The 16,653-nt window shown below is 36.2% G+C and overlaps 1 protein-coding gene across 11 annotated transcripts in view; it reads left to right on the forward strand.

Moving 5' to 3' along the window:
* neb (nebulin) overlaps positions 1-16,653 on the forward strand; it is a 58,605-nt gene that overhangs the window by 34,959 nt on the left and 6,993 nt on the right. For 2 of the 11 annotated variants that reach the window (XM_065251471.1, XM_065251474.1), the window contains 24 exons: positions 1,629-1,733; positions 2,780-2,881; positions 3,164-3,271; positions 3,362-3,466; positions 3,553-3,657; positions 3,749-3,853; positions 3,944-4,048; positions 4,156-4,266; positions 4,356-4,466; positions 4,555-4,656; positions 5,660-5,764; positions 7,117-7,227; positions 7,315-7,419; positions 9,072-9,176; positions 9,690-9,794; positions 11,936-12,046; positions 12,655-12,765; positions 13,181-13,294; positions 13,382-13,486; positions 13,739-13,843; positions 14,125-14,229; positions 14,764-14,856; positions 15,259-15,351; positions 15,692-15,784. In XM_065251471.1, the coding sequence (XP_065107543.1) occupies positions 1,629-1,733; positions 2,780-2,881; positions 3,164-3,271; positions 3,362-3,466; positions 3,553-3,657; positions 3,749-3,853; positions 3,944-4,048; positions 4,156-4,266; positions 4,356-4,466; positions 4,555-4,656; positions 5,660-5,764; positions 7,117-7,227; positions 7,315-7,419; positions 9,072-9,176; positions 9,690-9,794; positions 11,936-12,046; positions 12,655-12,765; positions 13,181-13,294; positions 13,382-13,486; positions 13,739-13,843; positions 14,125-14,229; positions 14,764-14,856; positions 15,259-15,351; positions 15,692-15,784 (2,520 nt within the window). The remainder of the gene's footprint in view (positions 1-1,628; positions 1,734-2,779; positions 2,882-3,163; positions 3,272-3,361; positions 3,467-3,552; positions 3,658-3,748; positions 3,854-3,943; positions 4,049-4,155; positions 4,267-4,355; positions 4,467-4,554; positions 4,657-5,659; positions 5,765-7,116; positions 7,228-7,314; positions 7,420-9,071; positions 9,177-9,689; positions 9,795-11,935; positions 12,047-12,654; positions 12,766-13,180; positions 13,295-13,381; positions 13,487-13,738; positions 13,844-14,124; positions 14,230-14,763; positions 14,857-15,258; positions 15,352-15,691; positions 15,785-16,653) is intronic. The other 9 variants (XM_065251480.1, XM_065251481.1, XM_065251472.1 and 6 more) reach the window with 8 other exon arrangements.

Below are 16,653 nucleotides of genomic sequence, written 5' to 3' on the forward strand. Positions count from 1 at the left end.
CTGAGCATGAGGTCGTCGCCGATTCAATGGATCTCTCTGTCGCATGACTGAAACGTCACTGGAACGCATTTCCTTCCCTTCCTCTAGGCCTATGATTTTTTAGTTTGGACAACAGATTCCTAATCTGTGTACTCCAGATATTGCTTATTTGCAGAAAATATGATGAGGTAAAAATACCTAAGGCAGTGTGTCAAACTCATTCTAGGTAGTGGGTGGGATTAATATAAAAATCATTTACCAGGTATTGGACAGGTAATTAAACCATTTTTTTCTGGATCTTATAAAATAATAGTTATTCTTAAGATCAAAACATAATCAGAACTGTGATCAAACAAAAAACAGTAGCTAGAATTTGGGTCAATGACGTGAAGTTAATTATTTTGTGTCCGTATGGTCAAATTAAATGTTAAAGGGTTATAATTTTAAAATAAATTTGCAGATTACTTGCGTACATTCTCTTTTTTGATTACCAGTGTAAAATTTCTGGTTTTATTTTATTTTGAAAGAATATTTGGGGATAATTGAAAAATGTCAATGGGGTGTAACTGGTGTTTTTTTATGGAAATGTAAATATATTCATAAAAAATATAGTTTAGTGTAATATGATTTTTTACATACATTTTTACATAATATGTCAAAGAAAATTTAGAAAACAGAGCTGTTTTCATTATATGTCAGGGACAAATATTACAAAAAGCATTAAAATTTACATTTCGAAATAACTAATAAAAAAATTATATTTAAAATGTTCAGGTCCATCAGTCTTAACTTTAATAAATTGGTGCAAATAATGTGCATTGAAATAAATATGATGCGTGCTTTTAAAACAGTTTTTTTAAAGATTTTTGAATTTCTCATATTGGCAGTTTTTGTCACTGACCCATTTTGCTAATTTAATTTACCAGCCTTTAAGTACATAAATTACATTAAGGAAAAATATACAAAATAACAATGTTGACAAGAGAAAAGAAAACGTAACTAAATCCTTACACTAACACAATACTGCTTCTCAAACTAAATTGATCTATAAATTATTCATTAGAAACTTGAAAAACAAAATATATATATTTTGTTACACTATTCTTTATCTTACGCTTAAACTGTCATTATTGAGATAAGTTACTCGCACAAACATTAACGATGACGAATAAGATAGGATTCGTTTTTTTTTTCACGCAGATTCAGTTTTACAAGAAAAAACCGCGAATTCGTTTATGCGCGAGGCCAGATGCCGCGATTTCAAGATGAAAAAATAAACTGCAGAATTTACTTACATACTCTACGTAAAATTTAATAATCAAACAATTAATAAGATAACTGCAATAAAATAATTAAACGCGAATATTTCTAACATAGGCTACAGTAATTGGTATTTTTCTTAAAACACGCTGAATTTTATTCCTCGACGGGTAGATGTTTGGGATTAGGGTAGAAATGTCTCAGGTTACTTACCGATAGATAACAATCCTCATCTTTCTCCTGTGAAGTATGTTATCTGGAGTACGCAGTTTGGTGTACTGTGCCAGCTAAACACTTCCTGGACCTCTGGAGCCTCCGATTCTCGACCGTTTTTGTCTTTATTTGTTGCATGACCTGGTTGTCTGTGTTTGTGTTTTTTCAATGGACAGGGAAAATATAAAATCAAGGCTAAGGAATTACTCAAGAGTGGCTGCAATGAGCTGCTCCGCCCTGATATCCTCAATGCCCTGTACAACTCTGGCATGTGGAGTAAGGTAACCATCTGTCCAATCGCTGTGCTTCTCCTAGCCACCCATAAATTTAATCTCATCACTTCACCCAACTGCAATTTCTAATTTTACCCTTACTGGTTTTAACCATTACTAGTCATTAACTATCACTACATTTAGACTACATTTTCCACCTTGCCCTGCTTTTTAAACACATCTGCTGATCACAAACTGTCCATAGGCTACATCTATGGTCGATGATCAGCAGATTTGTTAGTAGAAAATAGAGATTTTGCAATAGTTAAAGCGATGTTTTGATTGTTATTGAAACATTGCCTACGGATAATGAATCAAATTAAAACTACTTATGGTTTGAATGTTTAACTTTAAATTGTGTTTTATAAACAGAAGCACTGTAAAAACTATATTCAGTGATCATATGACATGTTCATGAGTTAGAAGAAGAAAGATGACCTTAAAGACAAAACTATTTATGGTAGCAGTAACAGTTTGTCGGTGTCTTTCTGTGTACTGTTGTCTGAATCTGCAATCTACCTCCATCTTTTGGTTGTCTGCATATTGCATGTTTTTTGCATGTATGTGTGTATTACTGTATTACACATTATTTGAATGCCCTCCACTGAATAGATGTATGCTATGGCAAGTGCCAATTTATTTAAAGTCTTTTATAACTTATATAGCCTAATAGTAAAACATCTTAGTCTTCTTAAAACATTTCCGAAAATGCATGAATGTTGGCAGTAAGTATACTACCTGAATTTATGATAATATGTAACCCTGCCTGTGAAAACCCAGCTAAAGTCTTTTTTTGTGCTTTACTATATAAAACAATTATATATTTAATATTTACTGAGTAAGGTCACGTCAAAGATTAAAATCAATGTGAAATTAATGAATGGAATCAAACTTTGATGCTTGTTATCTAATATTTAGATTTTGAGACTTTGGCTGGGTTTTCACATATTTTGCTTAGTGATTATTGTTATCATCAAATGATCAAATACTGCTGGAATCATCCGCAGTAATTGAATGAATGTTTGCTTACTCTGTCATTTCCATTATTTTCTTAGTGGAGGTACAGAGAGCAATATGAACGTGCCAAGTCGAAGTTCACCTCAATTCTGGATACTCCTTATTACAAAGTTGCCAAGCGCAGCAAGCAGATCAGCGATGTAAGTATCACCACTACCTGACTTACACCTTCATCTCTTCTCATGCTGTAATAGGACAAAGTACAAATCTACAGTAATTTTAAAATAAAAGTACTTAAATCAGCTGAAAAAACAGCTGAAAGATGGATCAGTAGTTCACTGCTTTTAATAACCAAATTCAAAAGAGTAAATATTTATCACAATAATTTAGAAATGTTCTATCCCTACAGTAAATGGTTTGAACTTGAGACGTTTTAAGCATGTGAATGCATTTCATTTTGATATCTATGTTCTTTTCTTTAGATCATCTATCAAATGGAGTACCACAAGACCAAAGCAAGAGGTTACACACTTGGACCTGACACTCCCCATGGCCATCACATGAGGAAGGTCAAAGACCTCAAAAGCAACGTACGTTTACCATTCTATCCATTTAAATGGTTCCAATGTCAGTTTTGAGTCAGTATACTTACTGTCATTTCTAACCTTTTTTTAATCCAGCTGAAATACAAGGAAGTATATGAAAAAAACAAGGCACATATCAACATTGCTCCTGATGCTCATGAAATTCGTGCCGCCAAAGAGGCCTACGGTAACATCACCAATGTAAGTTTCCATTTATGGATTTATATGCATTTATAAAATTGATTTACAGGGCAGCGGTTACATTTTTGTGCTTTTTTACCATGTAGCTTTACTACAAGAAGAAGTATGAGGCCACCAAGAGCAAGTGGATCTGGACTGTGGACAGACCTGATTTTCTCCACGCCGCTAAGAACAGCCTCCAGCAGAGTGACGTTCGTACCTTTTCCAGTTTTTAGAGAATAACTGCAGATTATAGCCTACTTGTTTTTGTATTTGATTATACGTTTTTTTTTTAATTCACAGGCTGAGTACAAGTACGATAGGGAAATGCTGAAGGGCTGTGTAATGTCTGTCACAGATGACAAATTGACAATTCTGGCTAAGCAGAACACAGATCTCTCTAGTCTTGTGAGTCCCAATGTTCATATAAAACTGAGCGTGCCTATCAACATATGTGACTAGTTTACATAACTAATAAGACATTTCTCGGCTTTTCAGGTGAAATACAAGGAGAAGTATGAGAAAGCCAGAGGCCATTACCATGTTGTACCTGACACTCCTCAAATGATTCATGCTAAATCAGCGGGAAAACTTGTTTCTGAGGTATAGCACAGATTCAAAATATTGTCATTTATGAGTTCTCATATATATTAAACTGCTGTGGAGTATTTTTTTTAAGTATAATGCTCACTGTACGATCCCTACTGCAGACCAGATACAAGGAGGCCAGCAAGAAAGACCGCGCGACTGGTGGCTTCACCACTCTTCCTGAAACCCTTGATACTGCCCACAGCAAAAAAATGACCAATATCACAAGTCGTGTAAGTCCAGATGTCCATTCAATACATCTGTAAAGTTAATATTGCTTTAAAAGTCACCAATCTTAATACCACATGTGATCTTTCCACAGAATGTGTACAAGGAGAAGTTTGAAAAGGAGAAAGGCAAGTCCAATTACAACAACATGATAGCCCCCCCTGATGTTCAGCATGCTATGGATGTAGCCAAGAAACAGAGCAACGTAAGAACCTGACACGAACTGTATCTGCCATAAAGAATTATCTTAACATGACGACTTCATCATAATTCCCACCTTTGTCCTCATTTAGATCGCCTATAAACAAGAGGCGAAATCCAAGCTGAACTACACCTCGGTTGCTGACCGCCCAGACATCAGGAAAGCTAGACAAGCTTCCAAGCTCATTAGTAATGTAAGTGCTGTTTAGAAAAGCCACTTTACCAAAAATGAAAATTCTCTCCAGGGTTCCCACGGGTCCTTGAAATCCTTGAAGGTTTGTGAATCTGGGGGGAAAAATTCAAGACCATGGGAAGTTTTTTTGAAAATATAGATACATAGATACAGGTCATTGAAAGTGCTTGAATCTATTTTATGCAAGAAGTTTTCTGGAAAAAAATCCATATTCCCTGTGTAGTATAGGATCATATCATAAAAATCTATCCTTTTAAGCACACATGCTAAACTGTTCGCTTTAAATGCTTATATCTTCTGTATGCGAATCTTGATTCATACCAAAATGCTTTTTTGCATAATTGTGTTTGACACATGAAAACGTCTCGGGTTACGTGTTGTTCCCTAAGAAGGGAACGAGACACTCCATCTCCCTTGCCATACTTCCTGCGTCCCTGTAACACCATCTTTGGCAATATTTCAGATAGCGATATACTTCCTTGCTCTGCATCACCCTGTCTTTGTCGTTAAGCCTCACCATTGGTTGAATTTGATATACACATTCAGACACACTTACCCCTGGAAGTGTCCCCAAAGTGTCACCGCAGTGACGCAGCACAAGTTTCCTCGAAAGGGAACTGTAACAATGTATCCTTGCTCTCACTTGAAATGTGTCCCCACATTTAGTCCTTGAATTTGAGGGTATTGGAACTGGAAAGTTCATGAAAGGTCCTTGAATTTGAAGTTAACTAAGGTGTGGGAACCCTGTCTCTCATCATTTACTCACTCTCATGTTGTTACAAACCTGTATAAATTTCTTTGTTCTGATGAACATGAAGGAAGATATTTTAAGGAATGTTTGTAGCCAAACCGTTCATAAGCCCCAATCACTTCCATAGTATTCTTTTTCCTACTATGGAAGTGAATGGGGCTTATAATCGGTTTGGTATTCCATTAATACCATATGCTGTATGGTTGTAGTTTGAGTCACAAAAATAAATGAAGGTCCATGTTGTTTTTGTTAGGTGGGTTATCGTGACAAAGCTCGAGAGGAGGCCAGTCGTGGTGGAACATTGCTCGGCCGACCTGATATTGCTCTTGCCACTGAAGTGTCCAAACTGACCAGCCTGGTAATACCAATATCATCCTCTAGTAACGCCTAGTGATCCTATTCATTGACATTAATTGTAGACTTTCAGTTTTTATAGTGTTTAGTGCAAAACAGTTAAAGGTACACAGGGTTTAAAGTCTTTTGAACGGCCAGTGATTAGTTTCCTCTTTATGATATCCCTTTTTACCACCGCAGCAGCAGCAGCAGCATGTCATTATGCAGTAGTGCTTTATGATAACAGTAGATTTTAAAGCCTCAGCAGCGCTTTTCATGCCTATAGCATTAATAACATCATTGTCCATGTGTCTTTTAATCTGTGCCAACCCTGCTCACTGCTCAATACCTGCCCTGTATTTATTCATATATTCATGTCTGTCTATCCATTGTTCAATCTCTCTTTCTGTCTCTCTTCTATTATTCTCTCTCACTCTATTCTGTCCCACCCTCATTGCTGTTACCCTGCCATCTCGCTGCGCTTTTTAGGTGGAGGATAAGCCATCCCTCCATGGTGCTGCTTCCTATGACACTCCTCAGATGCGCCACATTAAGAAAATGAGTGCCCTGACTAGTGATGTAAGAAGGGTCACGGGCCCATGAGTCCAACAGTTGCATATCTCTGTCTGTCTTGTGTCTCTCTATGTTCTCTTTAACTTTGACTGAACTCTCATAGTCCAGTGGCACTCAATTTGATTTATCATACAGTAGGCTACTGTAGGTATTTTTGTTTGGATCTCATTTTGATGTTTTTCAGTCATATTGTTTATCTTTCATTTTTGTGCTTGCTTGAAAGCTTTTGCCTTGTTGCCAAGCATAGACTTTACCACACCAAGTCTTTTTTTTGCAATCAATTAGCCTTTTTTTTCTGACATAAAGTGCTCATTTTTTTGACATACGAATCTCATTCTTTATCTCCGGTTCACAAACTAGTGTCAAGTTTTATGTTGTATACATTTGGCATGCTGTTGAACTGAGGAGTGTGCAGATTCAATATACAACGATAGTACTAAACTAGTAGTCAATGCAGAAATATTTTAGCAGTAAGTCTCCCAATTATGATGCTTACCAACAATAAACATTTAGGTATAAGTGATTTGAAAAGCAGAAGAAATTGGTCTACACACTCCACAGGTGTTTCTGTTTGATGTTACAGGACTGATTCTTCCACAGATCTGAAGATTATTCAGAATGTCTTGGAAAAGTTTTAGATTTTTGTCTCTTAATAATACTATAATCAGTATATGTTGAATCCTCTGATATTTGCATGAAACAATTCATTTGATTATTCCTTCTCTATGCATCTGTAAGCATTTTGACTCCCGTGACCCTGAGAATTTGCTGCAGACAGCAACTAACAATGTCACTCTCTCAAAGGTGAAATACAAGGAGAAGTTTGACAAGGAGAAAGGAAAGAGACCACAGTATGATCTAAGGAACAGCAAGATTTATAAAACTATGAAGGATGCTAATGACCTTGCAAGCGAGGTGCTTAAGTCTCTTTTAAAAACAATATTTTTGCTTGTCAGATTTCATGTACAGTGTTTTTACGTTATATTACGCTATATTATGCAGGTGAAGTACAAAGGAGACCTGAAGAAGCTTCATAAACCTGTTACTGACATGGCCGAGTCCCTGTCCATGCAGCACAGCCTGAGCACTAGCAAGCTGGCCAGTGAAGTAAGACTTTTGTAGCCGGTTTCATTTCCCTCTTATTAGCCTAGAATTACCCCACACATCGTAACAATGAATCATATCTTACATCCATCATCCTTAGAGTAAACACTCATTTAAACGATTTACTCATCATTCCCGGCTATCATTTGGTAGTGACCCTCCTCATCCGACTTCTTACTACTACTAGTAGACTGTGATAATTTTTTTCTTAATCTAGTGCACTGAGCACTCTAACATCTCATCTTTGGGTGATTATTTAGTTGTTGTTGTTTTTTTAATTTCTTTAACATTTAAAAATCTTTTTAACCCTTTTTTACTAGATCCCTGTTAATCATTTTTATATTTTTAATTTTCTTTTGGGTATATGAACTAAAATTAATTTTGAATGCTGGCGTGACAAAACCTTGTCTGAAAGTTTAAAACTTTATTTAGGTATTTTGTATTTTAAAAATAAGTTTTTAGGTTTAAGGTTAAGTTTCAAGCCTGTGGATTAAATAGACCTGGTTTAAGGATTTTGTGGGTGGTTGCAGCCAGATTGGTAGTAAATCATAGTGGATATACTTTACCTTAAAGTCACAATGAACTGGAAGTAGCGATTGTCATATTTTCCCCTTCTTGATGTATATCCAAGTGAAATGGCTTCTGAAATGAGAAAAAAATTAGGGCGGGACATGAATTAATCTATTGAGAATTGATTGGAATGGGTCATGATGCTATTTGTTAATCACTGTGATCTTTTCCCATTCCTCATGACCGGAACTAAAGAGAGATGGTTTCAAGGTTTCAAGCATTATGGGCCCTGTCCCAAATGGCACACTCCAGACTTGTGGTCCGACCCAGAGTCCACACTTTGATGACATCATGTAGTGCAGACTTTAGGGACTCTCGATGCGAGTCCATGTGGTTGAACCAGAGTTGTATTTTGGGACAGACTCGAGCGTTCCCGTCAGTGTAAGCTCCCCCCTTTAGTCTGATTGCTCTTTCGCAAGGACTTCTGGTTTGGTAAAGTGCGCGAAGCCTGCTGCAGTGCGGGCTTCACCAAAGACCGCATCGGGGGGCAAAGGGGGCGCTGATGAGCACACTTCGAATCATAAAAATGACAGATGGGACACCCTACGGACTCGTTAACTAAGCTAGCACGTGCAATTTAATTGAGAAGCATAGCAAGCTTCATCGGCCGATATATCGGTGCACCCCTATTTTTGATTAAAGATTATGAGGGTACATTAATTTTTTTTAAAATAATGAAGCTCGCAGAAAAGTAATTTGTAAAAAAATACCACAATATTAAAAAAGAAAAGGTTTTCATTTCAACTTCATTGTGACTTTAAAATAATTAGTAGGAGTTACGATCAGAAAGTGCATTTAGTTTATTAGGTTTAGGTATTTAATAAGGGAGCTAGAATAGCAGCATGTTGGCTTTGTCAGACCAACATAATTTTTGTGGGACTTGGTGGTTAACATTATAAATAGTTTTTATTGTGCATTGCTTTATATAAATTACATTAAGATGCTAACCATCAGTCATATCTTTTTTTGGTCCATTTGCCTAAATTTTGGTTATTTGGGCCATTTTGACTTGGGAGAGATAACGTTCAGTGCACTGGATTTGCATATCGTTGTATTAAGCTGCTTTATTGGGCGTTCCTGTTTAGTACCGGTACAAGAAGAAGTTTGAGGAAAGTAAGGGTCACTACCTTTTGATAACCGACACACCTGAGCAACTTCACCACAAAGAGGCCTCAGAGCTACAAAGTCACGTAAGTCCACATCCTGTACAGTTTTGGAGCTTTTCACATCCCATCCAGATCACATCATCTATTGTCCTGTGGATGAGAGAGTCTTCACATGCTGGACCTTTCACTTCATCGATGAGCCATGTTTTGTATTTATTGTTTGAATTTTTATTTGTTTTATGTTACTGTGTCCTGTAAAAATAGTTTACAGAACATTTCTCTATGTGATGCAACAACTTGTTGAACAAAGTTAGAAAGCTGTTTGGGCATCATTGATCATTAAAACATGTTTTTATTACTAAACCCCTCTTTTATTAATTTTTCACATTACAGTAAAATTTGGGGTTAAATAAGGGGTTTTAACAACATCATATGTCAAATGATTCAACAGCAAGTAAAATACAGAACAGTCATTACCAAACAGTATGTAACCAAAGCTGTTTTTTGTCAAACAAGTATTATTCAGTCAACTATTAAGTATATCAGTTCGTTTTTTCTGTACCTAATGTTTCTTTCTGGGGTTTCGTTTGACTATAGGTGAAGTATAAGGAGAAATATGAAAAAGAAAGAGGCAAAGCCATGCTGGACTTTGAGACCCCTACATACGTGACTGCTATGGAGGCTCAACATCTTCAGAGTCAGGTAAAATGGCAGCTATGTTAAAGCCTGGTGTATTTAATGGCAACAATGCAAAAAACAAACGGCCATGTATAGGTATAACCTTTGCTCCAGTATTCTGTAAAATACACCCCTGTAAAAAAGTGGACCCATATGGTATCAACCCTTTAAAAATGGTTTTACTGAGGTAAGCTAATGTCAGTGTCAGGTTGATTTAGTTGAATACAACCAGTTTATTTATATGGTACCACATAAAGCTATGATGAAACATTTTTATAGTAAATGTCTTAGTGTGAATGGCCCTCATTTATCATTCTTGCGTAGAAACGGGCGTATATGTTGGCGTAAGATTATGATTACACTCCTCTCACCGCCTGATTTATGAAACTGTGCGTACCGTTGATATTCAGGTGTACGCAATATCTGCCCTTCATAAATGCCGCGGCCGAAAACGAGCGTCATTAGAATAACAAGCCCATATAAATTCAAGTCTCCGCCTCCCCCACGCCCTCATTTTACGCCATTGACACATGAAAGACGGCAAAGAAGAGAATCCGGGGAAGTGAAAAGAAACAAAATTGTTTTATTTGGCAGTTTAAAGAGTGGGATTAAAGACACATTAATAATTGGATGACAATTTGTAATATTCTTCTTATTATTTTTATTATTAATTGATATTTAGAAGAATAATTATTTATTATTATTATTATTATTTACTGTTGCCTACATCTAAATTCTATGTCTGCTTAATGGTTCAGTTAATTTTTTTTATATAATATTTTAAAATGATGTAGTAACTTTTGTAGTGTGTTGTTCTGTATTTACATACAGTTGTTTGTTAGCTGTATCTTAGATCCAGTTTGATACGGAGCTCCGGATATAATTCAAATTAACAATTTTTTTCCACGACATCCACATGTTTTAGCTAAGCTAATTCATAATTTGAAGTAATAATAATTGTAATAGTAATTAAATATTCTAAATATTATAATAATTTATTCCAAGGAACAAACTGTTGAATATTGGGAACAAATTCTAAATTTATGGCCATACTTTAGACTAAATAAGAAAAAGAAGTGTCCATAGCATAAAAAATTATTCGTGGCCATAATTTTGTCCGCATGTCATCATGATCAGATTTACGGCTCCATTCAACACAAGCATTTTACCTTACCTCATCTGTATTTATTTATCATCGAATGGTACGTAACTAGCTTACCTTTTATTGCATTACCATGTTTTCGTAGCACATCCTTGTGCTTTCTTGCAATGTGCCGCTTCAGTTTCCAGGAAGAATATTTGCTAACTCAGTCTCTCCGCAGTCCCTTTCAATTTTTTCTTCCTGCTCAATCTTAACTTTGATTTTTACTTTACATTTATGTATAAGGCTTGAATTCCATAACTTATTGCTAGATGTTTTTACAGATTCTCGAACTAGCAAATTATCAAAGGGCGTTCTGGGTTCAACGAGCGGTGCTGAGGGAGCGGAATTTTCGGAAAGGCGCTTTGATGGTAATATTACCGCACCGCTCAACGATCCGCTCCCACTAAGCTCCGTTCACATGCTCGCTCTGAAACATCAGGTAAAGCGCACAGGCTCTCAACTGAAGGAATACATATGCATACAAATCAAATGCTTTGGTAAAGTCTCACAAATTAAACATTGAACATTGTTGCATAAAAATAAACACTGAAGTTTATAATTACTATGTTTTTTACAGTGGGTCATAATATATCATATATTTTAGTTTGTCAGTACGTTTTGTGGTGTTAGGAAGTTTTTGCGCATTTCTGCACTAACTCAAAATGTGCGTACACCACCTCCTGAGCTGGCGTAGGATTTGAGCGTGCCGTACGCCAACGTCCATATTGATAAATCTCAAAGTCACCGTGGTTTTGGGTGTACGCAAGGTGTACGCTGGAAATTTGGTGTACGCACTTTTGATAAATGAGGGCCATTGACTTTTAAGCAATGGGAAGCCATGGGCCCAAGATATTCGGTATGCATTTATGTTTGTCATGTGTTACTCGTACTCTGTAAGACACATTCAAGATGTCATGCTCTTCGACTGAGGATCCAGTGTTACCATGGTAACATGCTGTCACTAGATCCATATTCCTAAAGCTTCATGTATCTTTCACTCTCCTATATGCATGGTGATTAGAAAGAGTATAAGAAGGACTTTGAGGAGACAATGAAAGGCAAGAACCTCTCTGGGTTGGAGGTCACCCCTGCCATGGTGCATGTCAGACACGCAACGAAAATTGCTAGTGAGGTAACATGTGGTCTTTATACTGTACTCTCCTTCCCCATTCCGGTAATAATACTAAGACCACAAACATAATCCTTTCATGAGTGTCTTTGAAGTTTCCGGTCACACCCAAGTAGGTAATGGTTTAGTATGCATGAACCATCCTCTTGCCGTAATCCAATCTCAATAATTTCATTCTCCCTCCCTTCAACATCTCTGTATGTGTGTTGTTGACCCGGTTTGTTTATTATGGTCAAATATCTTGGTTCTAATATCTTGGTTTCCAATCCTTCAGTTAACCTAAGCATGCTCATTAATTAGAAGAATTAAAAGAGAATTTTATGGCGTCATGTTCTTGCTTGTGATATTTCTGATGAATACTGTACTGTACTGTATGTGTTTACCTGGTTGGCTTTTCAAAATCAACACTGCCTTTGCTCTGTACAAGAAACTGAAAGGGTTTATTTATTAATGTTGTGTGGGCACCTGTATTTTTAATTCACTTAGTAGTTTTGATAAACGCAGAGCAAATATTTGGTGATTTTGAACGGTCTGACCAAACTACACCCAGTACGGCATGTGTCTGTGTGGTGTATGTGTCTGCAGTATTTCTGTTCTTCTCCGCCTTGTAGAAAGAATACAGGAGGGATCTTGAGGAAGGGGTTAAGGGTAAAGGTCTTACAATGCTGGAGGAAACTCCTGAGTTAATGAGAGCAAAGAATGCTACTCATATCCTGTGCGAGGTAGGATGGCCAAATCTGACCTGTACTGTGATTTTACCTGTCATCCTCACAACCCCCTCCCTCTTCATCATCGCACTAACCAGGCAGCAATAAGTCCATTCACCTCTTGCGATCACTAATCAATCTAATGGGCATTTCCACTGATGCGCCATTTAACCAGATTTGGGGCAGAAAGTCCTTTCATCCCGCTGAGACTCCTACTAAATGTCATTTTGTTTTGCAATTCTAAATTGACTCCCTGCTGTTTTAATTTTGTAACTTTCTCCACAGACCTGATCTTGCACATTTTTGTGCTATAACACCACCTCATTTTTAGCGCTTATTTGTTTATTTTTCATGCTTGGTTGGGAAACTGCATAAATATGTAATCACTAATAAACATATAAGTATGATAATATTTGCCCAATTCCCGCAGAGAGAGTACAAGAAAGGATTGGAGGAAGATATCAAGGGAAAAGGAATGTTGGCGTTGGCTAATGACACCCCAGACTTCTTAAGGGCAAGGAATGCCACTGACATCCTCAGTCAGGTAAACAGACTACCTTCGTATTCTAGCTTCGTATCTACATTTAAACAATGCATCAGTTTCTGAAGTTACATACTGTATGTTTTCTAGACCAAGTACAAGCAGAGTGCGGAGCACAACAGATCCACATACACCACTGTACTTGACACCCCTGACATTATACACGCTCAGCAAGTCAGGAATCTTGTGAGCCAGGTATGAGAGTTGCTTCTTTGAGAAATGGCAATATTTTATATGACCACTTTGTCTAAAATTATATTAAAGCAATAAACCCCAAGAAGCAGTGGGTTACCAGTGCATTTTAAAACTATTTTAAAACTCTGCTCTGTTTTTTTTAAATCAAGTGTTTATTAATGTCTCTTAAACGGCCACAAATGTTTGGCAAAATCCAGAATCCAGGTGTTTGCAAACTTTCTCGAAATCCACATCTCTGTATTTCTCAAACAGAAAAAATACAAGGAGGAGGCTGAGAGGACCATGTCTCATTATGTGCCCATCCTGGACACTCCTGAGATGCAGAGAGTGCGTGAGAACCAGAAAAACTTCAGCACCGTAAGTGTTTCTCCAAATTGTCCGGTGTTTCAGGTTTGAATGTGGCCTTTTAAACTTTTTGTTGTGATTGGTCTGTGTCTTTCATGTATGACATGTTTGTCTTGTCAAAAGGTGAAACTAGAAAAAATAATAGAAAGAAATGATAAAGAATAGGAAGATTCATGTGAAATGATTACTTATAGTTTGTTTTAAAAGTCCACAGTTCAATCATCTTGAATGATTTTCGGTTGCACTGTTTCTTCTCTTTATTTTTAACTGCCCTTGTGCTCTCTTCTTTATAGCTTCAGTACCAGCTTGACCTTAAAAACAGTAAGGGCAAAGTTTCAGCAGTTAAGGACACCCCTGAAATGCTTCGTGTTAGAGAAAATACAAAGAATTTCAGCTCGGTACCTACTGCTTAATAAGTATATTTATTTTTTTACATGCTAACCACGAACGTTTTTGTCTTTTTCCGTTTGGTTTTTCTTTTTTGCTTTAGGCTACACTACCTTTTTCCTTTTTTTTTTTCAACGCTGCAACCACAACTTAACAAACTTTGCATCAGCGTATTTTCTAAACAGGCCTTAGATGTAGGCATTAATTTTAAACTAGCATAGCAGAGACTAATACGTAATACGTTTGACATTGTCAATCTTGTCCTTTCTAAACAGCAGCTCTAACCATTTTACAATTTACTAGTGTCAGTTTGTATCTGTCTTCATCTATGTGTTTGAAGTGGTTTTGTTTGTCACTATTTTCTTAAATGTTTAGTCTGTTTATTTTTGTGTCTTAATTTGTTTTGTTTTCAAAAGTTTTGTGTGTTAATGTTGTGAGGGTTTATTCTGAAGTCTCCCCAGACAAAACAGCTGAAAACTATGTACCACCCAACAGATGAAACAAAACATGTTTATGTCTCCTTATGCTTATGTACAATTTCAAAGATCAAATACAAGGAAGAGCTGGGTCAAGGAACAGCCATAACGGAAACTCCTGAGATGGAGAGAGTCAAACGCAATCAGGAGGCTATAAGCACGGTACACTGCGGTGTGACCCTCCCATTATCCTGCTTCTCGTTGGAGTGTCCCAAAATTCCCAAATAATGCCTCCTTTTAATTACAATTTTAATATTTTCTAATAAATTTAATCTCAAACACAAACATTCATTTTAAGACAGACCATCATCTAATATTAAATTATAATTTTAACCTTTTTAAACAAATTACCACAATCATTTTATTTAACATACAATAACATGGTCCATACATTTATTCATCTACATAATAATAATATTGGTCCCAGGACTAGTGAAGCTTTTCACTCCATTCTTTCATTTTTTTATTTCTATTCCCATTTTGTGTTTTTGTTGCATTTCTCTATTTGTCAATGCTCTGTCTTTATCACTTTTCATCCACTGAAATTGCTGATATATGTATTAGATTAAATACAGGAATTCACTAGGTCAAGGCATATCTATATCCGACCTTCCTGAAGTGAAACGTGTACGGGAAACTCAGAAGAACATCAGCTCGGTAGTGTTTATTTTGACTATAAGGAATCTGTTTTAACCAATTCATCCATCATCATTCTTAAAATTCTCATTTTGGCCCTTCCCCAGTTCGCTGTTCAAAAAAAAAAATACTCAGACAAACTTAATGTAGTTGTCTCATGCCACAAATAACCAAATAACCCCTACCACTTTTTTTCTTGGTAGATATGTTTTTCTTACTACATTTTATCCTTGTTTTTTTGTTTTGATTTTTTACCAGATTTTTGGTGTTTAATTTAAAACACATATTGAAATATAATTTGACTTCATTTTTACCTTTTTCTTTTTTAATATTTTGCACCATTCTTTCTACATGTTTTAAGATCCAATACAAGGAGGGTTTGGGAGGAGGAACAGCTATATCAGAAACCCCTGAGATGGAGAGGGTTAAACGCAATCAGCAAAATATTAGCACGGTACACTGCGGTGTGAACCTCTATCCCAAACATAAACCAAACTACTCCTTGTCTGTCCATCATCTAAATAATCCTTTTGACACCTTTAGTGTTTGTTAATCCTAGACATCAAATCCATTCGTAGTGGTAACACTTGTGTAGCTCTTGTGATGAAATCCTCTAATTATTTAAGCAATATCATCTGAGCAAGAGTGATGTTGTACTGAATATCAATATGGCTATGAAGTTCTCAGGTAAACACCGGCATATTAGTACAACTGCACAATTGTGATTTTGATATTGCATTTATACAACAGTTCTAAAAACAAACAGAAAAGCATTGGGTCAGTTTGTATATTTTACCCTCCAGCAAAAATATCTACGTAATGCACAGACTAGAACAGAGTATGCAAATGAAATTCAGCTCCACTCCAAGTTTTCTGGAAACCACAGATACCCATGCTGCATCCCAATTCGCCTATTTAGGAAGCGGGAACAAGATAAACAAATGACTTTTGTGGCTCAAACTTAACTAACGGTAGACTTCCGGACAGAAGCAATAAGGAGCCTTAGAATGTAAAACTCTATTTGGGTCAATGGCATGACATTAATTTTTTGTGTCCAGATGGATAAATTAAATGTAAAAGGGTTAAAATTTAAAAAATACATTTGGAGATTTTTAAAATTTATGGTTTCAGAATACATTTCAGGTATTTCATTTTGAAAGAAATATTTGGATGATAATTGCAAAATTGTAAATGTGGTTTAACCTGTCTGTGTCAATTGGTGTAACTAGTATTTTTTTAAATTAAAATATAAATTTATTCATAAAAAAATGTGGAATAAAATATAATCATCTATATATAGATACATTTTTTAAATCATTTGAT

Source organism: Paramisgurnus dabryanus, chromosome 15 (assembly GCF_030506205.2).
Source record: "Paramisgurnus dabryanus chromosome 15, PD_genome_1.1, whole genome shotgun sequence".
In the NCBI taxonomy this organism is placed as follows: domain Eukaryota; kingdom Metazoa; phylum Chordata; class Actinopteri; order Cypriniformes; family Cobitidae; genus Paramisgurnus; species Paramisgurnus dabryanus.